The sequence below is a fragment of the Colius striatus genome, chromosome 1 (genome assembly GCF_028858725.1).
Source record: "Colius striatus isolate bColStr4 chromosome 1, bColStr4.1.hap1, whole genome shotgun sequence".
Taxonomy (NCBI): Eukaryota; Metazoa; Chordata; class Aves; order Coliiformes; family Coliidae; genus Colius; species Colius striatus.
In genome coordinates this window covers 61,046,423-61,074,178 of record NC_084759.1, presented here as the reverse complement: position 1 = coordinate 61,074,178, position 27,756 = coordinate 61,046,423, and the positions used below count along the sequence as shown (strand labels likewise).

General features: G+C 38.3%; 1 protein-coding gene across 8 annotated transcripts in view; it reads right to left on the bottom strand.

Moving 5' to 3' along the window:
- Positions 1-1,864: 1,864 nt before the first annotated feature.
- Positions 1,865-27,756, bottom strand: part of CUL4A (cullin 4A) — a 37,063-nt gene continuing 11,171 nt past the window's right edge. For 2 of the 8 annotated variants that reach the window (XM_061996986.1, XM_061997018.1), the window contains exons 6-20: positions 26,588-26,750; positions 24,789-24,878; positions 23,794-23,876; positions 22,202-22,269; positions 19,543-19,661; positions 16,736-16,928; positions 15,275-15,379; positions 13,436-13,546; positions 13,035-13,120; positions 11,925-12,032; positions 10,661-10,774; positions 8,134-8,239; positions 5,180-5,352; positions 3,797-3,949; positions 1,865-3,502 (exon numbers count right to left, since the gene is read on the bottom strand). In XM_061996986.1, the coding sequence (XP_061852970.1) occupies positions 3,407-3,502; positions 3,797-3,949; positions 5,180-5,352; positions 8,134-8,239; positions 10,661-10,774; positions 11,925-12,032; positions 13,035-13,120; positions 13,436-13,546; positions 15,275-15,379; positions 16,736-16,928; positions 19,543-19,661; positions 22,202-22,269; positions 23,794-23,876; positions 24,789-24,878; positions 26,588-26,750 (1,768 nt within the window). In that variant the 3' untranslated portion in view covers positions 1,865-3,406. Of the gene's footprint in view, positions 3,503-3,796; positions 3,950-5,179; positions 5,353-8,133; positions 8,240-10,660; positions 10,775-11,924; positions 12,033-13,034; positions 13,121-13,435; positions 13,547-15,274; positions 15,380-16,735; positions 16,943-19,542; positions 19,662-22,201; positions 22,270-23,793; positions 23,877-24,788; positions 24,879-26,587; positions 26,809-27,756 lie in introns of those variants that run through there. The other 6 variants (XM_061997000.1, XM_061997009.1, XM_061996992.1 and 3 more) reach the window with 6 other exon arrangements.

The following is a 27,756-nucleotide window of genomic DNA, read 5'->3' as shown; positions in this document are numbered from 1 at the left end:
CCAAAGGAAATGATTCTGTGATTCAATGGAAGAGCACAGTTTGGGCATTTTTACCTAGGAGGAATTTTTGTGAAACACGTCTCTGTTTTTCCTCTAGTCTTTTGCTGTGTATTGCATGACTTCACAGGGTTACTTTCTTTCTGAAGAGACATGCTATGAATAGATAAACTAAGGTTATAGTACAGAGTCCGCTCTCCCTGACACACCTGATCGTAAACCTACAAATAGTTATATCTGCGTAACAAATTGAGGCACTAAAGTTGCTTGGAAGCTGTGTAATTTTTTTTCAAAGATGCATAGCACAAAGAAATGAAGAAGCAGACCAAGGGTTTATAATTTTAAATAGGTTTCGATAAAGGAGTACAAGGGAGGCTAAAATACTGAACTAATGAACAGGAGACAAGGCACAGGCAGGAAGATGGTTGATACAGAAAGCTGCAATTACCAGATTTAGGAAGCATCTGCATGTCGGCCATCAACCTGCATTCTCGCACTCATTTTCCCTCAGGAAACACTGGGCTAAATGACAAGGTGTCACATTTAGGAAAGTTGCTTTTTAAATACATGTCACATAGGTCTGGATGAGTCCTCCGAGTGTTTAATTTAAACTGAGTTAGATTTTTAAGTTTCAAGTTAAATTGGAAGGTTTTGGTAAGGTTGGAGAGCCTGTATCCTGGATTCCTGCCACTATTTCTGTCATTCCATAAAAGCTGCTATAGTTTGTTCCAAGGATGCTGAATTGCCAAGGTGCAAATTTCCAAGACATCTTCTCAACACAGATGCACTGCAGAGGAGATCTATTACTTTGCTACAGCCTGATGTCTTCAACACTGGATGATCATCCAAGCAGGAATGTTTATTAACTTCTACTCTGTAGGCACAAATAGACCTGGATGGGTTGTGTGGGTGTGAACCCAAATAACCGTCATCAACAGCTGGTTGAGGTTGAGTGCTCAGCCAAATTCTCTCACTAGTTATCAAGAAACAATCAAATACAGCTGTTTTGCTATGCAGAAGTGATTACCATGCTGACTAATAAACTAACTGCTTACCTGTTTGGTTCAGCACATATAAAATCCCAGAAAGTATAATTTGAGGAAAGAACATTAAAAATGAGGACCTCAGAAAAAGAGTCACCATCACCTGGCCTGTCAAGTCTCTCCCATAGCTTTCAAACCTCTGAAGCCACTTTTGGACTGGAAGAGAAAAAATCATTAGGGAACCTATGTTTTCCATAGGTTTTTGGGGTAAGGGGATGGGTAGAGATCAGCAGCTGGATAAAGGTGGACGAAACCAAAGCTCCCAGAAGCACAAAGGCTAAGCAGAAAACCCTTCTGCAGTACTGCTGCTTGAGGTTATTTGAGGGGGTCAATACAGTACAGGGGCACCAAAGGCACACATGACAGAAAGAGAAGCTTCATTACTTCCACTGCTTGTGAAACAACTCATTTTTAATTGCCATACCAGAGTAATCCGGCCAGAGTTCTAGTCTGTGGCAATTCAGACAAATTGCACGTCTCAGCACTTTTAACCAATTCACACTGCTACGTAAGGCAGAACCATTTCAACCATCTCCAGGACATCATTGCTCTTAATCTGGTGTTTAAAACCCTTGACCCAGGAAACTGGGCTTCAGAAAGGGAAGGTGGTGCCCATGTGCTGATTGGTGTCAATGACCGCGTGCTACTGCCAGTGTTCCAGGGGGACAAAGCCTCTGGCCACTACAGTCCCATCAGCCACACACTGCTTTTTGGTTTCAAAGTCTAGTAAGATGGATCTGATGGGCATAGAAAGTGAATTACAAGGAGAACAGTATCATTAACACTGAAGAACAAACCTCACAGAAAAACTGAAGGTCAAGAAGTTCATATTCAATATGCATCAAAGATTTTATTTGCATTAACTGAAGATTCAAATATTAAAATAAGTCTACATTAAATTACAATATTAAATATGCTTTAAATACAATAAACTAAACGTGTTTAGTTTCTAAACACAAAGGGAACAAAACAATTCAGAAGGATGCAATACAATTAACGACACCAGATGACAGCATAAGGACTCCAATTTGTAAATCTGGAAGATGTCAACTCTCAGCAATGTTTACTTTAAGAAGAGCCTGTGGCTTTTTAATTGGTGCACAAGCCCCATGTTCCATAAACTTAGTAAGGTATCTCTCCAGAAAATACTGCTCAGTTAAGATTCTCATTTATGCCACGATTGAAATAAACTCCTTTGGTAGCTCTTTTTCAGAATGAAACATACCAGTATGCAAATCCAGAAAAGAAACAGAGTCTTGTTAAGTATTAGGACAAAAAGGTGTCTTCCTTATAGTTAAGAGATTTAAGAGATCTACAGTGTCTTTCGTTCTTTTAATTCAAAACAACTTACATATATACAATATGTAACAAAGTCCTCAAAATCCTTAGTCTTTCGAGACAAAAAACTATGCTTTCACAATATCGAGACTGTAAAAGCTTTTTTCTTTTTTAGAAAAACAGGTTTGTGTTTTGTTTTGTTTTAAAGTAGAGCACACTGTACAGTAGGTTCCCTGTATGTTATTTTCAAGGCAAAACTAAATGTCACGGCAATTACATGAACAGTGATAAAACACCAGTTGCCCTAAAATGAGGTAGGGCCTCTTGGACTCAGCTCTAATCTTTGCCACCCAAGCCAGCAGAAGTAGTAATAAAAACAACAATCTGTATCTTAGCTAAATAACCCAACAACTCACCACACGCACGAACGCAGCTGTCCTCTTGGCACTTCAAAGATCTCACTTCAAAACCTGATTTATCCAAACCAGACTGAAGTTTATCGTTATTTGAAAGAAAATCAACTGAACACAAGTTTAAGGGTTTTCATGGTGCACGATTTCAAAAATTCAGTGTATTTCAACAACACTGCTTGCAAATAAGTGTTCATCAGTTAAGGGTTTTTAAAAAGTTACCCAAGTTGTCACTGTAGTTAAAGAATGCAGCATATAGGGTCTTTATGGATGCTGTTAGGAACACATAAATGAAGAAACCAGACTTGCATCCATCTCAGAAGTATTTCTCACACACGTAATTTTACCTTTCCATCCAACTTCAATGACACTGTTAAACAAAACTGTAAAACTAACCTCTGAAGAACTTAAAAGAACAAAAGAGTAACTCAAAAGAAAACATGACGTTTAAAATTAGTAAGGAGTCTTGACGAGGATGATCAATTAACATGTCATTTTGCTTCTTTTCCACAGCAGTGCATGCAGCTGGTTGAATAATATACATCAACCCGAAACCTGCTAGAAGGAAAGTCTGGAACAGCATAGGTATTTGGTGTCCTGAAGATACATATGGATGATTTTGGGGGTTTATATTTTGGGTTTGGTTTTTGTTTTTTAAATAAAAGTATTTCTTCTCCATTATGCAACATAGTGGTACTGATTTGGGTTGTCTTTGTCTCTTTCCATATAGTCTCTGTCAATAAGAGATTCAATCCTCTTTTTCAAGTCTCCAGGCTACAAAAAAAAAAAGATGAGATCAGTGTAACAGTTAGTAATATAAATGCAAATGTATTTTTATTTAAAACATAAATTGGACTGCTAACAGCTACATAAGAAAATGCACCACAGTAAATATCCAAATGTAATTCCCTACTCATACTGTGACTTATTTCTGTTCAGGCACTCATTTTCATACCTTTGGTTTTGATTCAGACATATTTCACACTTCTTACTCTTACAGACAAGATGAATGGAAAAAGAAATAGTTTTAGATAATCCTAAGACTGTTTGAAACCCAAAATCAGTTACCTTTACAGGGAATTTCAGTTGATTATACAATTCAGAAACGAGAAGATTATGGCCGAGAGTCTTTCTCATCTTCATTATTCGTACAATAGCAGCATCAATCTGATATTGCCTGTCTTGAAATACTCTTTCAGTTGTGCTGACTTGTTCCTCAACCTAAAGAACAATACAACACCACAAATCTCATAATATTTTATTGCTATTTTTAATCAACTATATTGATTTCTATAGTTAACCTTTACAACAAAAAGAAACTCATGCATCCTTATTCATCTTGGAGACAGATGTGTGCATTATTGCATGCCAAGAGCTACGTAAGTGATTCTGAAGTGTACTGCTAAAGTAAGCCAGAGAGAAAATTAAGGATAAGATAAAGAAACAAAGTAACATACATCTTATTTTAAATCCATTTGATAAACTAAATCTTAAAAATTCACTTCAGATTTGTGAAAGAACACATAAAAGTTTGGACAGACCAAATACAGTAGTTTTTGTATCAAAATGTTATTTGACTTTTAGGGATTTTAGTGTGAAAAGGCAAAAAAAAGGAAACGAGTCCATGTTGATTAAAACGTGTCTCCTTGTGTCAAGAACTGAGATTGAAGTACAACAAACACATCCACTGCAAAACCAGGGGCAACCTTGACTTGAATAACTCTCTTACCCTCTAGATAAAGAAGTGATATGGTGACATTTGATTCATTAATTTAATACAGTGCCAACACTTCAGCCATACCATGGAAACTTCTAAGATGGTCTGAAACATCTACAAGATCATTTGAAATTGAGGGGAGATCTTATTAACATTTATAAATATCTAAAGGGTGGGTGTCAGGAGGTTGGGACATCCCTTTTTTCTATTGTAGCTAGCAACAGGACAAGGGGTAATGGGATGAAGCTGGAACACAAAAAGTTCCACTTAAATATAAGAAAAAACTATTTCACTGTTCAGGTGAGGGAGCCCTGGCACAGGCTGCCCAGGGAGAGTGTGGCGTCTCCTTCCTTGGAGGTCTTCAAGACCGGCCTGGACATGTTCCTGTGTGACCTGATCTAGGTGACCCTGCTTCTGCAGGGGGGTTGGACTAGATGATCTCTAAAGGTCCCTTCCAACCCCTACCATTCTATGATTCTATGATCCTATTAGTTTAATATACAGGCATTTACATTTGCAAACCCAGGAAGGAACCCTTTTTATTTTTAAATCAAGTGACTTTTAAAATCTCTATTGCCTCTGCGAGTCATCCTGACTACCAAAACCACTGAGTGTGTTTCCCTTCTCCATACGCACAAGCTGCGAGAGGAAATGCAGAGATTCCATCTCTCCACATGGGATGTGGATAAACAGTTATCAGAAACAGAATGAATGCAAAAAAAATCAACACGTACCGTTTCCTTCATTTGGATTTGGTTGATCTTTATTCTAAACAATTTGTGCTTGAAATCACCATTAAAGAGGAATTTATCTCCATCTTCTACATCCTTGCCCTTTGGATTTTTAATCAACACTCGTGCTTTCCCACAAGCTAAAGACTGCAAGGTTCTTCTTAATTCATTCTCCTCTGAGGAAGTTCAAAGTATGGGAGAAAGCAGAGCAAAATGTTAACATGAAGAGTTTTATGTGCTTACTCTGGAAATAAAAACAAAAAGCTTCTTCCAGCTGGGTCTCCCATCTTTCACAGGTAAGTGCTGCGAGCATGCACAGAATTGTACATGCGTAGGAAGATAGACCCAAGCTCATCTCGGTGAGCTTTCCATCCAAAAGTAGTTTCAGAAAAGATTTCCCATTAACACGAGCCTAGTTTGATTGCTTTCCTTTTGTTTGGTAGTTACAGGACTTTAGAAGAAAAATAAACCCTCAGTTGATGACGAGAAACTCAAGCCGTTCATTTTATGGTTTCACCACTATTTTTAATACACACCAGAAATTATATAGTGAAATCAAAAAATCAGAAGTCTCCATTGATAGGACGATGCTTTGTGAGAAGGTAAAACTGACAGCTATTACAGTCACAAACTTCCCCCACAACAGGAAAGTCGTGGAAACAAGTGGGTGAAGGAAATGTTATCAAGTTAGATTTAAAGCTACAAGCATTTGGACAAGTAGGTAAAATGAAGTCTAAAACACACTGGAGGTGGTTTCCGTGCATTAGGAAGCCTTCAGTGCTTTGCTTTTCCCTTAACCCATCCCCCTTGAATTCTGTAAACTTCCAGCTTCTATAACATACTGTTTTGTTTTCACCACCATGTGCTACTTTTGGGGGTTTTACCCTCTGCCTACTGTGTTATTTTTTTAGACAGTGGAGAGAGAAGTCTGACAAACCCTACACACTTTCTAAAACATTAAAATGTGCCAGCAACTTCACTCTCTTTGACAGAGACCACCCTTCTTCTACAGGTTAGGTCCTCCCTGTTTAAAAGGTTTTCCTGCTTATTAGTAAATCTAGACTCTCTTTCATACATCAATTTTTCAAGCATACATAGCACTTCTTCTTGTCTCTCTCTGCACATGGTGTTTAGAACATTTAGAAACAGTTTCTATGGCAACTCTAATACTTCAGTTTTGCCCTCCAGGATTTCTATCACATCCTGTTAATTTGTACCCATGAGCTAGGACCTCTAGTTCATCCAGAGTGGTCTTTCAGATTCTGGCTGTCAGCACCTCTGCCCTTAGAGGTCATTTCACCAAGCAGCTGCATCACAAATTCATCCACTTTTTCTAATAACTGAATCCTTGTTCTTTTCTGACTAGCCACACCACCACCCTTGGCAGGGAACCACTGAGCGAAACGATCATCCAAGCAGCAGAAGGCAGGATGGGCACAGCATAAAATCTATTTCTGACATCATTTCTACCCATAAGAGTTGCCCCTTCTTTGGAAGTAAGGAGACTTGTTAGGTGGGAATGGGACCTCTTTAAAGCAGCTCTGAACACCCCGTGGATGTTGAACCTGAGAAGACAGATTTTCTGTCACCCATCCTGGCCTTGCAGGAACCCTATGGACCATGAACTCAACTCATTACCCACGTTCCTATGCCATTTCCCTACAAAGGTGGGAAACACAGACATGGCACTTAGTGCAATGACATAACATAAGAAGCTCCCTATTATCAGTTCTAGCCTTAAAAGAGCGGATTGAAATCTTTTCTATTGTGACATAATGGAATGCATTTCCATGCAGCACATTTTTTCTGTTGCTGTGAGAGAATTTTATCTGTTACTTGCTAGAATGCAAGTTCTGAGGTACAGCAATACAAGCTGAGAAAGCAGGATCTGGATCAGGCTTGTGTGGACTTACGTTTGTTCTGTAACCATTGTACTCTGACCTAACCAGCTTCTCTGGACTACCCTGATGTTTCTCATTCACACTGCCAAGTGTTTTCTTCAGCTCCTTTAGAATTAGTGGATGACTAAGCAACCTTAAGCACTGATGCTGAGAAGCTACAGCACCCAGACTGTACTGAGAAGCTACAGCACCAAGACTGTACTGCCTTCTGCAAGGCATCATTCGGAACTACAAGGATTCTTGATATCATAATTTTACAGTATTTTAGTAAATATAGTTACAGTATTTTAGTAGTTTTATGGGTTCAAGTACTCATTCAGCAGTTGCTGTATTGGGTTGATCTTAAGATTCAATATATGAAGTTCCAGAGAGTAGAGTGTTATTGAACACCAATGCCTGTAACTATTTCCAAGAAGTGTAAAAATGAAATTGAAAACAAGTCACCTAAGAGCATAAGAACACAGAAAGCAGACACTGCAGATGGTTAAAAAGAAAACAGTACTTTTCCTCAGCTTTCTTTGTACTTTCTGCCTTGGTGTTTCAAGTGCAGAGGGAGATAACTATAAAGCATACACCCTGCAGTAACTGCTTTACTTAACAAATCAGACCTCTTGTAATGGGGCACTCTGGCAACAGTAACCGAAAACAGGTGCACAAGCTCTTAGAACAGTTCAAATGAAAATACTCTCTTGAGAATCACTCCAAAATGGCAGCATTCTAAAACAGATCATTTTCAAAATATAATATTTGAATCTGTAAAGGAACACAAATAATCTGTACACAAAACAGTCTTTATCACCACTTGAATTTTAAGAATTGCAGCGATACATTGCTACACATCTCTTACAATTGATTTTGTGAAGCATCTCTTTTATCTGCACTAGGAAGTACCAGCAGTGAATTTTCCTCCATCCTTTCAGTGTCTATATACCATTGGCTCCTAAAGTTTGTCCCAACAACCATGGCAAATTTCTTAAAATTAGGCCTTTACATATGAAATCATAACTGGCAATCACTCAAGGAATAAATTAAAGAATCAAAAAGTATTCTTCCTACCTACACCAGTGGCCATTTTAATTTCTTCAAAACTGAATTCATCTCCTTCGTTAAACATAAGCAACACTAATGTCTGAAAGAGCGATACTTGAAATTCTTTCTTTCCCTAAAAAAGAAATGTCAAAAGTAACATTCAGAGCATTTTTCTACTGTATCCCCCAAATATGACAAGTACAGAAGCTATACAGTCTTTATTATTTGTAGAAGAAGAGGTGTGCATTTTAGAATGCCTCGCATACAGAATAATCGGCTTGAATGCAGTATCAAGGAAACAGGATATTTTTCAAACATCTTTTTTTTTTGCTTCTCTAACAATAGCAACACAGCACACAGCAGAAACTCATTATAACAGCCTTGTACTTACTTCACACTATTTACTTCATTTTAATCACAATATATGACATTCTGGCTTGGCCATTACCTATAGAAACTTCTTCATACTTTAACCAAGTTTCATTTTATAGAGATGAGCAAACTAATACAAAACAAATATGGCATTCGGTCAAATATCAAGGAAACAAAAGATGATCAGGGGACCGGAACATCTTTCAGATGAGGAAAGGCTGCAGGAACTGGGATTGTTTAGTCTAGAAAAGAGGAGACTGAGGGGGGGACTTACAAATATCTAAATGATGGGTGTCACGGGGTTGGGAAATCCCTTTTTTCAATGGTATCTAGCAACAGGACAAGGGGTAATGGGATGAAGCTGGAACACAAAAAAGTTCCACTTAAATATAAGAAAAAACTATTTCACTGTTCAGGTGAGGGAGCCCTGACACAGGCTGCCCAGGGAGGATTGTGGAGTCTCCTTCCTTGGAGGTCTTCAAGACCCACCTGGACATGTTCCTATGTGACCTGATCCAGATAGACCTGCTTCTGCAGGGCAGGTGGACTAGATGATCTCTAAAGGTCCCTTCTAACCCCTACCATTCTATGATTCTATGATAATGCTGGTTTACTATGACAGAGTAAAAGCATTATCAGTAGCACATTTGTACAAAGAGGCAATGGAAAGGAATGAACTCTTCAGACACTGGTAAACACTTCTGTCAATAGACAGCTACAAATCTATTCATCTCACTGTTATGTAACACCTAAACCTCTTGAGTTTCATAATCACAACAGGTTAGTAAAAGAACACTAGGGGTTTTTGTCTTTTCTATGGTCCAATAAAGCTGTGTTATTAGCAAGGCAAGATGTTCCGTGAGACGAAACAAAACCACATTAAGAAACAATGTGGTTATTTAAGACTTAAATAATTCAACAAGCACTTAAATTATAACCAGACAGTCATTACATGACTAATACCCTTCAGTTTCTTCTTCTATCAGTGAAATACCGGTATTTCTATGATCAAAACAATTCCATATAAAAAATAAAAAGCTGCATTAGTTTTCTTTCACAATTTACTGCTTTATTACAACTGTCTTTATGCAAACGAGGAACAATTTCTATCAAATGAATACAGATGTTACCAAAATCACACTGTTGTCTTCTATTACCTTTTGGTAATATTTCATGGAATGGTTTTGAATAGAGACTTGATTTTGTGCATTCTACTACTAGTGTGCTTGAGAGCAGAATTTTGCTCTTTGGGTTTAGTTTTTAATACAGACTCCCATATTATGAATGGTAGGAGTTGGAAGGGACCTTTAGAGATCATCTAGTCCAATCCTCCTGCAGACGCAGGCTCACCTAGATCAGGTCGCATAGGAACATGTCCAGGCGGGTCTTGAAGACCTCCAAGGAAGGAGACTCCACACTCTCCCTGGGCAGCCTGTGCCAGGGCTCCCTCACCTGAACAGTGAAATAGCTTTTTCTTATATTTAAGTGGAACTTTTTGTGTTCCAGCTTCATCCCATTACCCCTTGTCCTGTTGCTAGCTACTATAGAAAAAAGGGATGTCCCAGCCTCTTGACACCCACCCTTTAGATATTTATAGATGTTAATAAGATCTCCCCTCAGTCTCCTCTAGACTAAACAGCCCCAGTTCCCACAGCCTTTCCTCATATGAAAGATGTTCCAGTCCCCTGATCATCTTGGTGGCCCTGTGCTGGACTCTCTCCAGAAGTTCTCTGTCCCTCTTGAGCTGAGGAGCCCAGAACCAGACACAGGACTCCAGCTGAGGCCTCACCAGGGCAGAGGAGAGGGGGAGAAGAACCTCCCTCGACCTGCTGGCCACACTCTTCTTGATGCACCCCAGGATGCCATTGGCCTTCTTGGCCATGAGGGCACATTGCTGGCTCATATTTAGCTTATTATCAATCAGGACTCCCAGGTCTCTCTCTGCAGAGCTGCTCTTCAGCAGTTCGACCCCCAGCCTGCACTGGTGCGTGGGGTTGTTCCTTCCCAGTTTCAGCTTAATTATAAAGAGCCTACTTTGTACACAAAGTGACACTATTGAGATTATGACTGTTCTTCCACAAAAATGTTACTACCTTTATAAAAAGGAAAATACACGACTAGATTCCAAATAATTGACAAAAATTTTATCCCAACAGGCTAAACATTAAACAAGCAAACTTACATCCTTAAATTCCGCCTTTAGGACAGCGTGCCCTAAAGTGGTCTGCCACTGAAGCTTTCGACCGCTGTGTTTACCCAGGTAAAAGGACTTGAACACCTCTTGAAGCTTTATCATCTGTAAAGCAAAGAGAAAAAAAACATTTATTAACATTATACCAGGTGCAGCGACACCAGATTATTTCACACATATAATTTCTTTATTCACCTCAACCTGCTTCTGCAGGGGGCTTGGGCTAGATGATCTCTAAAGGTCCCTTCCAACCCTACCATTCATAATATGGGAGTCTGTATTAAAAACTAAACCCAAAGAGCAAAATTCTGCTCTCAAGCACACTAGTAGTAGCATGCACAAAATCAAGTCTCTATTCAAAACCAGCTCTTAATTTCCCATTTTTTCCCCCCTTTGTTTTGTTTGTTTGATTTAAATACTAGTAAAATAAACCTCCTGTAAAGGGTTTGTAACCTCAAAAATAAGTCTGCTTTTGTCCTGGACTTTGAATCTGACTAAGAAGTCACCAGACAAAATGCATACATCTCACACCTATATGCTATTACCATTAACTACCAAGTTCTTCATGTAGTTTGTCCTATACAGATTCTAGTCTGCTTCTAGTACTTTGTATCCTTTTACTTCCAAAGGAAGGGCTTTTTACCCCTCCATTTTGATGATGTCACTAAGGTTTGACCCTTCTGAAGTAATTTTACAAAGGAAAACATGCCACAGGAGGAAGAGCACAAAAGCTTCCACATCTTCTGAATTGAATGGGAATCCTGCTATCACCTTTGGCCTCTGAAGCGCTTCTCATATTTCGGATCAAACAAAGTATTGCAGGAATCAGGACTCCAAACGCATATTTCAAATTAAACTGATACTAATCTGGGCTTTGCAAAAATCTCTCAACTTGGAAGGATCTTTCAGAAAAAAAGACAGTGCAGTAACATAACTATTGGCTAGATCAAAATGCCTAACCAACATAGTTAAAGATTGACTACATTAAGGTGAACTGTCCTGTTTGAAACTTTTAAGTGCTTGACTGCAATGTTAAGTGGGACACTGGTTTTAGTTTAATATTAATCTTATAGTATTATTAGAAAGGTAAAAACCTCAGATTAAATGAAATAATCATCTGGGAAAAAAAAGGGTTTTTAGTATTAGATAAATCCCTACATGAAAAACATCATGTGAAGGGCTCTAGTTCACCCTATGATAAAAAATATCATTTCACTCTGTAAAGTGCATTTAAAAGAAGAATTCAAATACTAACCTCTGAATTTAAGTGAACTTCCATAGGAGTATAAGTTGGCCAATATCCCATTGTTAATATATTTACTGTCAGGTCTATGTTTCCTGGGTCACTTTGGTTCTGCATATACTAAAATACAAGAGACAAAAATCGTTTTAGTGTCTGCATGCTCAATTACAAAAGATACTAGAAATGTAAAGTAGAAATGTAAAATCAGTATAACAATGAAAAATTTCTACAGGCCACACCCTTAGTCAGAGATTCTCTAACAGGATTTTGAATGACTATTTAATGCCTCACTCCCTAATTTCAAAACACAGCAAGTGGCTGGAAGTAAAAAGAAATTAATAACATGCATTGAAGTATCCTATACCACTGTCTTTACAGGGTATTAAGGTCAAAGGAACTCTAATGATGAGCAAATAAAGAAAAAGAAGAGCTTTTGTTCAAAAGCCAGGGCAGAAACTATGAGATCAAAAAGATCTCCTGGGACTTCCATGTCTGTTAGACAAAACATTTTCATGTAATTTGAAGCCAGGTTCAAGCCAGGTTGCAAAGTGTGGGACAGAAAAGTCACTACAGTATTTTATTACAGGTATCCTGGGTCATACTTCTGCCCCAGTATCCTGTCTTCAAACGATGCCCTGAACCAGGTACCCAGGAGATGTGCAACAACAAGGTGTGCACATACCGTATTTCCTCCAAGCAGTCCCTCAGCCACCAACAGGTTGGAAGCTTTGGGGCTGAGACATACATGGTTTCTTTGCCCTTAGCAACCTCCAGGGAGTTTCTCTGGTGTAGGTAATTCACAAAGAATTCATCAGAACAGCAACAGTTTACAAAATGAAAGGGTATGGACTTTAAAGGATGTCAGACAACTAAATAACCATGTGGTATTTAAACTGTCATTTACTTAAGAAGGGATCAAAACTAAAATAAGACTATGTCTGAATTGGTGTACAATAAATAAATTCTATTCTATAAACAGAACTGTGAGCAGACTCTGTTACTATGACCAGGACCTGCTCAAAAGCAGTTTTGTTTAATTTTAGCTTAACCCAAGGTATAACACCATTAAGTGCTTCCCCATCACTACCGAAAACTTAGTACACAAACAGAAGCTAAATGTACCTGTTTGAACTGAACCATGACATCTTTTGACAGTTCCATGTCCTTGAACATGCCCTCCAGTTTGCTGGTAAAAGCAGCGCCACATTCTGTCACAGGAATTAAAGCAAACATCCCACAATTACAAAGAAGCACAGGATGAGCAATAAAGATTTATCCTGAGACAGCTGAAACAGATTTGCCAGGTTACAGAGAACTCGCTAATAGGCACACGTTTTAAGGATTTTGCTTCTCTGCAGGGATATTAAATGTCAACAGTCACATATCTAAGAGGTCAGCCCACTAGTTCCTGCTGAGCACAACGTGATATGCCCAGCTAGTACTTAATTAAAGCATGAGAAAATAAGGATTCCAATTTAGATACCGAAAAGTAATAAAAAATTAACACATCTGAAGACACCTACCATGTTTAAGCTTTGATAACATAGACTTCTCAGCATCTACTGATGCACTTTTTCCAACCAGCAACCTTTTGGCCAAGTCCTTCTTATAAAATGCCTCAAACACATCTTTACCTGTATGGAAATGGAAACAAAAACAAAATACAACCAAAATCATACATTCTACTTGTATTGTTGCACTTCAGGTTTGTGATGAAAGCCCTTCTCACGACATGTTCATCAGCAGAACAATATTCACTACACAGCAGTGAAGAGAAATATGTAGGCAACTTGTTATTTTATTATTTTAAGTATTTCCTTAACACATTTGGCAAAATTTTTACTTATTTCTTTTCTCTCCCCCAGGGACATTAGCTGCCTTGTATTTCCCATTAGATCAGCTGCAAACCACATGAAATTATTCTAGGGTCCAGAAGAACACTCTCCCTTCAACAGTCTGATTTATTAGAATTAAAAAACGAGAGAGTTCCTGTGTATTAAAGAAGTATCTTTTAAAAGCCTAAGATGAAGAATAATTATCAGAACTCTTCTCACTTGGCTTGCCAATAACCTTTTCAAATAAAGAAGTAGTTCAGCCACCCACAAACTTTCACGCCTTAAAGCAGAGCTTCCACAAATCTTTTCTATTGATAGTGCAAAGATATCAGAAAGTTTTTCACTTTTAAGAGGAAGAAATTCATAACAACTCAAGGCAGGCACTATTTGTGCTGCCTGCAGTAGCCTCTTACAGTTCCTTGCAAACACCTTCCAATGTAGTGATTCCTACAATACTTTTCATCCTTCTCCATCCTGCCTTCTGGTGAAGTGCTGTTTCATGATGCAGCATCAAGCCACTATCAGAGTCCTATGCACTGAAACTAGCTACTAAGTATCATTTCCTCTTAAAAGGACTCTTACACACCAGATAGCTCAAAGGAAATTTGCAATTTTAGCTTAGTACTACAAAAATATTAAGAGAAGAAGAGTTGGTCAAAGTTTCAGATTCATAGAAACGACTCTGTGGCTAGCAAGCTGGCAGTGATACTGTTTTCATTCACCACCTCCAACCAATATCCTTTGCACTTTACCAAAATCACGATGCAAATTATAACACTTTCTGTGTTCTTGCCTGCTTTCCCATTATATTGCCCTTATTTGGGATTTTATAAGGAAAGAACTGCACAGATCTCAAAACAAACTGATACAGCATTGAGTAGCTCCTGTTTATTCCACCCCAGTCCAGGATACATCTCTCATTTCCCCCAAGCAGTGTCCACGCATCTCTATTGGCCTCAACCATGTTTTTATTCCTCTGACAGCCAATCTAGCAAAAAAAATAATCTCTTAATATACTCAAGTATTTTGCTCAGATGGGGACATACCTCAGGGAAGTGCATTTCAAAGGCAGTAAAACGCAACAGTAACATTTTCTACTATCATTCTGAGCAATCTGTGCTCATTCTCAGCCATGGTGAGAAAAGCCAAGTCATTACTTACCAGGTTTTCATGTAATTACACCTACGACATACTGAGGCAGGCAAGGAAGAGAAAATCTGAACCAACCTTTTTGTTCTTTGTCATTAGAGGAGAGGATGTGGTTATGGATACGGTTAATTTATGTGAAAAAACTTCCACCAACAGCTCTAACTCTTATGTCTCCACTCACAAATTGTAGGTCTGCAACTTGCCAATCTCCATAGAACAAGTTTGTCTTCCCTGATATATTTATTGTCCTCCTTCAGGTGTAAAGCAACATGAACTTAACACCAAGTCCAGCAGAAAGTCTTACACTGAGGAATGCAGTTCTGCTGGTAGCGAGGAAAACAATTTTAATTGCATTAAAGGTAAACCACCATTTCTTACCATGAATGAATCTAAATATGATCATGATTTTGTCAAGGATTCTTTCCAGCTCTTCATCTGTTGCTTCTTTATTACCAGCTCTTAACTTGGAATCCACATATTTTGCTACAAATAAATACAAAAGTTTAACAGCTTTAAACAAAAATCTAAAACAACTAACTTAAGCATCTCTCACTAGGAATATTTCTGTATGTTAAATATTACTATGTGTTAAATTACAGGATGTGTTAAATTTTCTGTTTTCTCTTTTCCCACCCCTATGTTCAGTGGAATGATACAGCCCTACTGTACTGCTGCCATAATAGAAAAATAACACAAAAAGGCATGGTCCAATTAAAAAAAATGAATACAGTATAATTATTAAAATTAATGCATTAGAAATTCTCACATTTTCTGTTACAGTCACAGCAAGCACATTAACTTGTTGAAAGACAATGTTTTGGAAGTGTACAATGTGTATGAATGAATTTTATGAGAAACAAACAAACAACACAAAGAAGACTATCTTTCTGTCTCTCATGCTTCCTGGTAGGCATACACCAAAATTTAACCACAAGCAGTGCTTTCAGGTTAGTAGCTTCAGAAAGCCAGAAATAAGGTTAAGCCATCAGTTTAGTTAAATATTTATCAAGACACATTAGTATCTTTATACAGCCTCCTGCATAAGAAGGAAGCCTTTGCATGAGCTAGAATACCAGAATCCAGGAATGACAGCAGCCTGTATCATGGCTTTAACCTTGTCTCACTAGGCTGTGCAATCTGTCCTACAAAAAGCTGGTTTTAGAAGGAAGCCACAAGTTGAATAAAGGCCAAAGAACTACAGAGGAGAAATGACCAAGGACAGTGGGATCACCTCCTGGTGTAAAATATTCTAGTTCTGCTGCAGGCAAAACAGCCCAAACAGCTTTTGCCTAATTGAGGATAAACCTAATAATAATACTTTGATGATGGTTTTATAATTTTTACCCTTTGTGGGCACTAGTTCCCCCTTCAAGGCAATACAATACTTTATTAAAACTCCTGTATCTGAAGGCTTTAAAATTGTTCTACAAACCTCAGCCTTTGACACAGACAAATGGACTGTACTTAGTCCTTTCTGAGAGATCCCTAACATCCAAAGAACTCCTCTAGCACCATGATTAAAAACAGCTCCCTTTTTTTTTTTTTGTTTGGCACCCCTAACCACTGACCTCACTTACAGCAGCAGCAGGCTCTGAGCAGCTGTCAGCAGGAGGCCCCCTGCGAGCAGCAGCTGGGATGCTCTGGCAGGATGCCGTGCCCACGCCCAACAGCAGCCCAAGCTTTTCCCACCTGCCAACGCTCCCCACCTTGCCTCTTGCCTGAGATCCCAAAACCCAGCCTCCACAAGCGTCACTATTGCACTAAGCACACTCAGCAGCATTATCTTATCATGCCTTCTAAGAGATCTCAGAAATATTTTACAGAAAAATATTCGTGTACCTATCAATTCTGCAGGCTTATTTGGTCTCTTGTTGATAAATGTTTCAAAGGACTCCTTCATCAAGTTTATAAATTTTTCATTTTTCTGAAAGCACACTTCTATGATATGGTCCACTTTATCCTTAAAATCTAGTAGCTCTTGCACCATATCCTTGTCTTTTTCAGGATTAACCACTATTGTTGTCCCAAAGTTCTGTAAAACAAACACTTTTGATGATAAAATACTTTAGAGTGCTACCTTTTTCCCCAAAACAGACACATTCACCCTTATAAAATGTATCATTAGAATTTATTTAACAGAGCTACTTATGTGACTTCAAGTTTAAAAAAAAAAAAAATGAGATGCACTAAAATTTAAAATAAACACCCAGACACACATCAATGGATTTCAAAGCAGTGTTTGATTTAAAGATTATATACATTGAAGACAAAAGCTAAAATAAAAATAATGAAAAGAAATACACAATATACATGACTGCATGATGTGCAAGTTTACAGTTAGATACAGAACTACATAACTCATATAAAAGAAGTCATAATGAAACTGCCTCTGAAATGTTAACTGTCAGGGAAAACCTTACATTATTTTTCTTAAATCCACTAAAACCTCAATTGATTAACAGGTGCCAAAAACTCAACCACTGCGCAACACTCCTGTATTTCTCTTTCAGCAAGGGCTTAAAAGCCAAAACATCTGTCTGACTTGGAATGAAACAACACTTTCCCATTCACAAGAAGCAGCCACGGAGTTCCTACATTTATTATCTTAGTTAGAGACACAATACCAGTTGTCTAGTGAACCAAAATATCCTGTAAGAGAGGATTTTAACCTATTGGACAATTTAAAACCATCAATGCCCTGGAAAGAATGATCAGTTTTCCAAGGTGGGAAAGAGGAACATCTGCACAGTATAAGCAAAACAGTACTCAATCGTTATACTTCCTTCTACTGCAGTATGTTAGCCATAGCAACAGGCAAAGAGAGATGGGGAAATCCCTCCCAAATCTCAGAATTTCCTCTTCAATATCTAATTATCTACTGTGACCCAAGATCTTTCTCAAGCAAAACTTAAAAACGAAGCCAAACACAAGGCTTCCCAAGGTCCTTGGATTCAATATATCATAGAATCACAGAATCATTTTGTGTTGGACAGAACCTCTGAAGATGATCTGCTCCATCATATCTTACATTTAGCACAATTTCCCCTTCATTAACACAGCCTTTGGACTTCCTCAGTCTCTGTCAGTTACATCCATAAATTGCAGGGCATTCCTCCACAGAATCACAGAATCTCAAGGGCTGGAAGGGACATGAAAAGATAATCTAGTCCAATCCCCTTGCCAGAGCATCCACATTCTCAAAAGGGCAAATTGAGATTCAGAAAGTTAAGTGGCACCTTTGAAACAGACCTTTGCCCCAGTAACTTTGTACATTCTCTTGTGCTTTCTCTTACACTGGCTCAACAAGAGAAAAATGTAAAAGTTCCTGAAGCCTCACTTGAATGCATTCTTTCACATAAAATGCTTGAAAGGAGATTTACTAACACTATAGAAAATGGTTTCTAGCTTTTTTGAGTCTGGAAAAAAAAAGTCTTAAAAACAAAACCATAAAAGGTCTGATTCTCTGAGTCACTGAGGTATGAGAAGCAAAATGAACTTGCCGCTGTAAAAGGAGAGGTTCTGCTCCTCTTTATCTTCCTACCTCTCCCGAATTCCTGATACTTTCCCTGGGTAAGCACGTGGACTTTTCTGTGAGCCTCTTTAGCTCACTAAACCTGGCATAAAACTGACCTTGCCCAGATCCTTTGTTAAAACAGATTACAAAGGAGCCTATGGACTGGCAGGCAGCACAACTTAAGTCAGGAGAATGATCTGGGAGCAAAGAAAAAGAAACATGTTTCTCCTCAGTCACAGCAGGCTGTTCAACTGGCCCAGCTGCTTATGGATCCAGGAGCTGAAACTGGATGAAACCTGCAGAGCAAACTCCACCTCGGTTCTGGGGTGCAGACGGGTCACTATGTCCCACTCCCATGGGCTGTTCCCTGGTGGACTATGCCCAACTCAACATGAGCATGCAGGAAAGGCACCTCTGAAATGAATCAATGTGCATTTAGTCCCAAAGGTTGATGAATACACAGGTGATTTTAGGGGAGAACCACCACATCAAGAATTCTCAACTACAGACTGAAATACCTTCCATGAAGCTTTCCTGCTTTCATCTTGCAAAAGCACCAGAGTGCAAGCTCTCTGGGACAGCACACTATATGCATATTATGTCTAGTAAAACCAACCTGAAGCATCTAAATATGACTTTGATGACAAATCACTTTCGAGAGGGGTATTCTGTTACAAACAGCTTGAACAATCATCAGCAGTGCTGTATGATGGTTACATTTTGCACTCCTAACCAGCAGTAGAAGAGCTACATTCTGATCTTTCACCAGTTTTGCAGATATGTAAACAGTTGACTATATTTGTAACAAAACACAACACATAGTATAGTCCAGCATACTCTAAACACATGTCCATGTGGCTCTACTTAAAAGCAAACCAAAACAAAATAACCTCTTGTGTAACATTCAAACCTATAAGGAAAGCAATTTCCAAGTAGGAATCCAAAACAAAAACTTAGGTGTTGCTGTTTCTCATCACATGACTGCTACTGGGGGGAAGGCACTAACATCCCTCCCCATACTTGCTTAAAATGGAATTTTTATACATACATCTATATATTATTCTTGGTTTCGACAGAAGAAATCTATGCTAACAGCACACATTTTGCCATTAGTAAGAGATCTCTGAAATACCTTGATGTATTCACTCCAATGTTGCAAAAGGATCTGCTGCCCACCTTTTACCCGGCTGAACAGCTGGTATGTCTGGGTCAAATCTGATATTCTGTTTTCATCGAGCAGGTTATCAAGTCCTAAAGACATTCAATTAGAAGAAGGAGCAAATTTGGATACAGTTGCATAAATAAAGTTAGGACTATATTAGACAGGTCTCGATGAAACACATCAAAAGACAAAACCCTCCCGTGTGCTTAAAAAGTATGAACTTTTAAGACTTAATTTCTGAAAGCAAATGGTATATTCAGAGTTAACAGGTCCCTTTGTTTAAACTGGCTGAAATGATTTATGGTACAATATTTTAAAACTATTTCAACTCAAGTACTTTCCCAACAAGGTGCTGACTGGAAGCCTTTTGCACAATGTTTATGAACAGGGCTTGATCTGAAGGGCACAGTTTTACCAAAAACCTCTAAAGAATGTCAGAAATCAATAAGCTAAGTAAACTGTCCCAAATTTAAAGTAAAGACAAATACTTTCTGAGGGTTTTTTTTTTCCCTTTGGAGTGTGGTGAACCATGTTTTTAGATTAAGAATGTGCTATGAATTGTCCATGCTCATACTGATGGAATAACACAAAACTAAAAATTCATTTCAAGCAACTTTCCCCTTTATCGATTTACCCTACGTGAGACTCGGCTTTCCATTAACAAATGGAGAAGTGAAGCACGTGACATCTACACACATATTTATACATTTGAGAATATGATGAATGTAATTCCAGTGTAATCAGAGACACATTGGTATATCACAGACTTTAGTAGTATGGGAGGGTAGCACCAAAGATTAAAGACATTTTATTAAATGAACAGGTTGACAATTCACACCACCAGTGTAGCTGACACTGTAAAACTATCCTACTTCACTAAATATACTCCAGAAATTCAAATTTTTAAGAGGTATTAGATTACAAAGTATTTTCAAGCACTGCTGAATTATCCTGTTTTCTACAGTATTCTTCACCTGAAAAATCCTTTCGTGGTATGTTGTAACTTACGTGTTTAGAAAGGCAACCAATATTCAAGAATGATGTTAGATAAACTTCTGACTTGTATTTTGAGATCTCCTAAACTTTTGAGATATCAGAAGAATGGACATCACTCTAAGCATAAGATGTAAGGTTACAAAGTCTTGAATACACGTGATTGGTGGCACTGAACAGGGAATTAAGAAATGCCCATTCCATCACGTCCAAGCATCACCTCCTATTCATTTAAAGACACCAATACACTGCTTTATTATAACTAGATAATAAAGCTCAACCTTTTTTCTTCCACTGATGTACATACAAGCTGTGTGACTGGAAAAACTATTGTCACATATTTGACAAATGAAAAAGACACACGGTATCGAACTGATTATTTCACATGCTTTCTCCTATAGACTAAAACCTACAAAAGTTATCTTCCATTTGCACAGAATACCAGGGGGTTAGAAACAAATTACAATGTGCCTCGGATCAAATGAATGCAGAAAGTTTTGTGGGTCAAGTGACATGAGGCTTAATTTTTTTATAAGTGCAGACATAGAATGCAGAAGCTGATCTAACAATACTACAGTCCTAAAACACAGTAAGGAGAAAAAGATGCAAATCTCTCCATATTTACATGGATGGTACATATGCATTATAAACTAAGAAAAAATTCAGGTTAAAACCAGATCACATACTTTCTGGTTGAGCCAACCGATAAAGAAATGTGGCACTGGAAAAGTAACTTAAAAACAGTACCTGAATTAAAGAGCAAGCAAAGTTGACATATATGAATGAAACCCCTAATTATTCTTACCTTCTGGTTATGATAAACTTAAGAATAGCTAAGATGATCACACATATTTTACAAATGTATTGAAAACAGTGAAAAAAACCTATTCCCAGGGTAGTTCAGAGAAAGCTGTGAGTATATTTCTGTCTTTAAAGGGGAGGAAGAAAGAAGTGAAAGGGGTATATGTAACAACCTAAAACTATTAACAAACATGGATGTGATGGAGCTTGAAAACATCAGAATACTAGGGACATTTGTTTTGCAGCAGCAAAGTGAACAAAGACGTAAGGACTATTTGCTAGAAGATTTAAAGCATACAATATGGCTACTGCAAGAAAAGGAAAGGACCATTTAAAGTACTAAAAGATCAAGGAATGTTGGCCAAACCCAGTGATTCAGTGAAAAATAAGATATTAAAAGTTAAGGCAAACAAAGAAACGGTCATTTGAAAAATACTGTTTATTAATTATCACATAAAAGAAGCTATGACAGTAACTGCAGCTTTCATTTAGAAGTTTATATAATTCTAAGAAATAAGCAGCTCCAAAGACTTAATTCCCTAAGGTCACCTCTGCACACCAAAGGAGATGTACAGGGTTTAGCAACTTTTACAAATACAAAACTATACTTCAGGTATTTGTTCCCACATACACAATTTACTTGTCACAGTAGGTGTAAAAGTCATAGGGTTGCATTTATGTATTTATAGAAGTTTTTTCTATGGCTAATAGATCTCCTTAAACGAAAGCTGTGGAGCTTACAGTTATTGCAGAGTATGAGAATCTGCAGCTTATCAGAGATTACATTTTTTTTTACCTTTTTACCTTCATTTTTTTACCTACATTAACTTTTTACCTTTTTGCAAAATAGCTGATAAATGTTCTCCTAGTAGCTGTTTCTCCACACAAGCAATCAATGGTTTCCTAAATATGGCAAGAAAAGTACATTAGAAGCATTAGATTATATGAGAATGGCCTCCTGTCACAGTATATTTATGAATAACTTGCATTCTAATAAAAAAAAGAGAGGCTACAAATTAAGGCCAAAAAAAGTCACGTGATATAAGTCAAGAAAGAAAATAATAAATCATCTATGTAATTGAAAACATAATTTAAATGTAATTTAAAAATAAACTCAGGTTTGAATACTAAAAAGCAAGTTCTTACACAGGAGAAGAGAAAAGCTTAGATATAAAAACATTCCTGGAAAAAAGGCAATTTACATTTCCTTGGAAACAACCAAGCAAACAAATAAAATAACAAAACAAAACAAAAAATCCAAAGGCTTGAACTCCAAAGTGACATAAATACATGCTGGTGACATTTGAAACTCAAATTTTACATTTAACTGTGTTATGTACCTACATAAGCACAAATTCAGCTCAAATTTGCAAAACATTTCAAATTTGTCCTTAATTTTTCCCTACTTGTAGCGGTTTTGTCTGGGCCACACTTTGGTAGTGGGAGGGCTACAGGGGTGGCTTCTTTAAACAAAGAGTTGCTGGAAGCTTCCCCTGTAGCTGACAGGGCCAGGGTCAGTCAATTCCAAGATGGATCCCACAGCTGACCCAGGTCTGGCCAATTAGTGACTGAGGTAACGCCTCTGTGAGTAACATATTTGAGAAGGAGAAGTCGTAAAACTGCAGCAGCAACAGGGAGTGAGAATGTAAAAGCATTTCTGCAAACAGCAAGGTCAATGGAGAAGGAGGGGGAGGAGGCGTGCAGGTACTGGAAGAGAGATTCTCCTGTGACCTGTGGTGCAGCCCACGGTGAGGCAACTGTGCCCCTGCAGTCCATGGAGGACCTTGAGAGAGCACAGATCCACTCACAGCCTGTGGAGGACCCCACGCCAGAGCGGGTGGATGCCTGAAGGAGGCTGTAACTCCATGGGAAGCTCACCCTGGAGCAATAAAATGTTCTTTATTATCTGCTATGTTCTTTATTAAAACAGTGCACTAGCTCACTGCAGGACAAATTACACACGGATGTTATAGTGTGTCAGTGACTCTTCCTGAATGCTTCCAGTACTTCCACATCCTCTATCCTACACTATAATGTACCCTTTTTGGGTTTTTTTTACTAATGAGTCTTTCTTTCCCTCAAGGGATTTGTGGTTAATGTTGTTATCAGTACACAAATTGGCTAAAATCAGTTGCTTCTTTGGCAATGTAAATTTGAGTTCTTACATAATGTTTGGTTAACTTCAGTATGCACTGATAAATCTTCCTGGACAAATGTTTCCCTTGTACTCAAAGTTATTTTGATATTAAAGAAAACAGTTTTGATAAAAATAAAGTCTTAAAAAACCCAAGCTGTATCACAAGTGTTGGCAACAAGATAATATCTGGAAGATAACATAGAAATAATCTCTGTGTCTCTACAACCATGGATAATCACACTGTTTTGTGAAGGACGTTTGATGCTGGGAATGACAAAATTTGTACTCACTGTGTGCTGTGGTCTAAATATGTAATTACCCTGTCTCCTTCTTCTTCCAAACGTTTATTAACGTGGTGAAGATATTCTGGGACCTACCAAGACAAGAGAATGTCAAGCTCAACTACAAAGGTATGAGAGAGAGATAATCTCATTGCATGACAATTATTTTAAAATACAGATTTAAAGAGAACACGAATTAGAAAGGACTATTCCACCAGAATCATAGAATCATAGAATGGTAGGGGTTGGAAGGGACCTTTAGAGATCATCTAGTCAATGTTGTTATGTATTACATAATCTGTATTTTATTAACCAAATGTTACTTTGTATTAAAAGTATTAAAAGTATTATAACCATCATACCTGACAGAAGAGAAAAAAGAAATCTGAGAACTTCTCAAAACCCTTCTGAATTAAGACAGCCCTTAAGACATCACAGAGCAGATCTTCAATTTGTGTGAACCATATATTCTATTATTTCAATGTCAGTTTCTCCTGTGCAGTATGTGTCTATCAAGAGTTAACTGCTCCCTGCTACAAAGCATAATTTAATCTTCAGAGGGCTGAACACAAAACAGTCTTAAGTCTATTTAACTAATACGGAAAAGAAATTAAACAGAAAATAAATGCAACAGAATAGTAGTAAAAAAGTAAATGGTTTACTTAGGTGTTAACTGCATAGTAAAACAATGAAGGGGGATATTTTACAGCTCTTGGGCAAAAATAATATTTGCAGAAATGACTTTCTGGTAGTGTGACTTTAGCTACATAAAATGTTGCTGGGCTTCTCCATCCTTAATTTTGTATTTCAAGCACCAAGGCAATCTGCTCTTCCCTTTGATACAATACTGAGGTCCACACCAAAACATGTGAACGTATGCATCTGTACCTGAGTGTCACTGAATTTCATTGAACACTAACACACCATAGCACTACCAGAAGCTCTCATGAATCCCATAGCAAATAATGCTAACATGAAAGCAATCATCCACAGCATGCACCTACCTCTCTTTCTTGCATTAATCTCTGGCCTTCTGCAGCATATAAGCAATTTGTCTCTTCCAGAAACCTCTGTTCAAATGATTCCTTGTAAACCTGGTCAAGAAATTAATTTAGTTACCTACATTAAGCTGCCAGTAAGGGTAGCATATTTTGGCTGTCGGGCATAGAGGAAAGTAAAATCTCAAGAACAAAACACAGTTCTGAAACGTGTCAGAGTAACTTTACATTAACACAGAAGTTCTCTTAGCATCAGAAGCAGACATCAACTCACTGTTTTAAGCCTTCTCTTTACACATGTTCAACAGAATCAAACACTAGATTTCATTTCTTACCTTCCTTTCTTTCAGGATAACTGAAAAAGCATTAACCTAACACTACATGGAACCCTCTTCTGCACAAATCATTTAAAACTCTACAATAGGAAACTGATATAGAATAGGATTTATGCAAGGAGGAATCGGTTTTCAGCAGCTGGGCTGTAATGGCCTAAAAATAACTGCCTAAAAATCAGGAATGAGTAGGAGAGTGTTTTCAAATGAAATACAATATTTGCTTCATTAATTAATTTTACTCCAGAACCTAACCTCTGTTGAAAAAGGAAGCAGCAGAGATCCTGAGATCTCTACCTCAGTGAAGCATCAGATATAAAAGAACATATTAGACTAGGTTAGTTTCCCTAGTGAAAAAAAAGAAAACTACACTTTCAGGACAATGAAGAGGAACACAGACTTAGATCAAATTCTGGATGAAGGATCCAATAAAGGGTAACACTTATCTTTAGTTATTTATTATTTTTTCAACAAAGTAAAAAGCCAACACCTAGGAAAAGCTGACTGAAGTTAGAGAAACCTGGCAAATAACAATGGGGAAAAAAGGTGACAAAAAGCACACAAATCAGATTTGCACCTCGAGGTTATGTGATCTGAAAAAATCCTTGACAGAAGTTTGCCTCCTTTCTTGACTAGAATAATTAGTTATTAATTTTTCTGGTACACTAGAGAAAGTTATGGATAAAAGTCAGGAGGGTTAACGTGAAAGGCAGAAAAGCAGGAAAAGCAGGTAAGCTGTCTGATCAAAAAGGCCTACTTTATGCAGTCTTTCCCTTCAAACTCTTCTCTAAACCTTCAGCCAGTTTTGTAACACTGTACGTCACTTGAGAATGGAGCAATCTTAACAGTTTTTAAGAATGAAAAGTAGCTCCTAAGTTTTACTGCACATCACACAAGGCTGCGATGTCAGCTAGAGGACAATCTAAGCTTAAGTCAGAAACACAGCACTTTTTTAGTCTATTAGGTTACTTAGCACTCACACTAACAGAAAGTTCCAGTAAATTACAGATTGACCTTATCTATTAAAAAACCTTGACCTTAACTTTGCATCCCATTCTATCCTTGGCATCTCTGCTAAGAAGTTACCAATACAGTGATATTTTTTGTTATACAGACCCAAGATTTGTCCTCCAAAAAGCGATGCCTGTTTTACAGTGAAAGGTGGCTTTTTTTGTTGTTGTTGTTCCTACATTTAAACAGCACTAGGATTAGAAAATGAGTGATTCAGTCAGAGAATACCAGAGTCTATAGGCCACTAGTTCTGCTAAGGAAAACAAACACAGATTTCTCATTTAATGAAAAAGTATAGAAGTTTGTACATGGGGTAAAGAAGAGGTACTTCTTAATCTAGTAGATAAGATTTTGAAGCACATTTATAAAAGAGTAAAATTATTTGTGTGTATCACACAATTCAGAATAGTCCAAACTCTGTTTCTCAAAATAGCTGTTGTCAGTAAAGTTTGCTGTACTCACCTGCAGATCAGACAGCATGCTCAACAAACTCCGCAGCAAACTTCTGTCCACAGCTTCACCATTTCGTTCTCGTTCGATCAGCAGGAGGATCCCATCAATAGTCTTGTTTTGGACTTGCTTATCACTAATGACATGATTTCTAAATAACTCTAGCCCCATATCCCTGTGTGAATATTGGAAATCAGTTAAGTCACGCTGCTGGTTCTTCTCAAAATCTGTATCTCGGTTTGAGAAAAATAAACACATATAAAATATATATGGATACAGATTACCCAGAAAGAAAATATATTAATGGTCTGTATATTCTTTTTGACACTGTCCTCTAAGAAAACTATAATAAGAATTATCATAAAAATGCCAGGTCACATGTTACCACTTCAGCTGAGAACTGGGACCAGCCTGTCTGTATTTAACATTAATAGACAATATCACTCTCTGTCATGGTATAGCAAGGAGCAGCTTTTGCTTGGTAACAGGGGGAAGGGGTTGCAGTGAAGACCCGGTAAAAAGTTTTTGGACTCTCCTCCGGCTCCTGGGTTCACACCCACCTCCAGCCCAGCTGGGCCAATCTGGCACCTCTGCCATCACTATTTAGGGACGGGAATTTAAAGTGCTGGCAGGAGGTGTAAGAGTGATATAAGACGGAAGCAACCACACGGACCCCACAGTCAGAGAAGGAGGAAGGAAGGAGAAGCAATAGACCAGAGACCCCTCTACAAGCTGTGGTGAGAATGCAGGCTGTACCCCTGCAACCCATGCAGGGCCATGGCAGGACTGAGAGCCATCAGCAGCTCCGTGTGAGTGCACCTGGACGGGCGGGGGACTGTATGGGGAGATGGCCATGGCCCAGGCCGTGCTGGAGAGCCTGCGAGCCGCAGAGCAGATCCACATGAGAGGCAGAGAGGAGCTGCAGCCTTTGGGACAAATGCACATTGGAGCAACCCGTGCAGGGCTACCGTGTGTGAGGTACCCCAGGGACTTGCAGGGAGGACGGGTGTGGAGCCCACCTGCCCTGAGGAGGGACAAACGGCAGAAGCTATCAGGAATAGACTGACTGAAACACCCACTGCCTGCCCCCTTGGACCGTTCAGGGGGGAGGAGGTAAAAACACCAGGATCAGGGCTCTGGGCCCAGGAAGAGGGGAGGTGTGGGAAGAAGGTGTTCTTAAA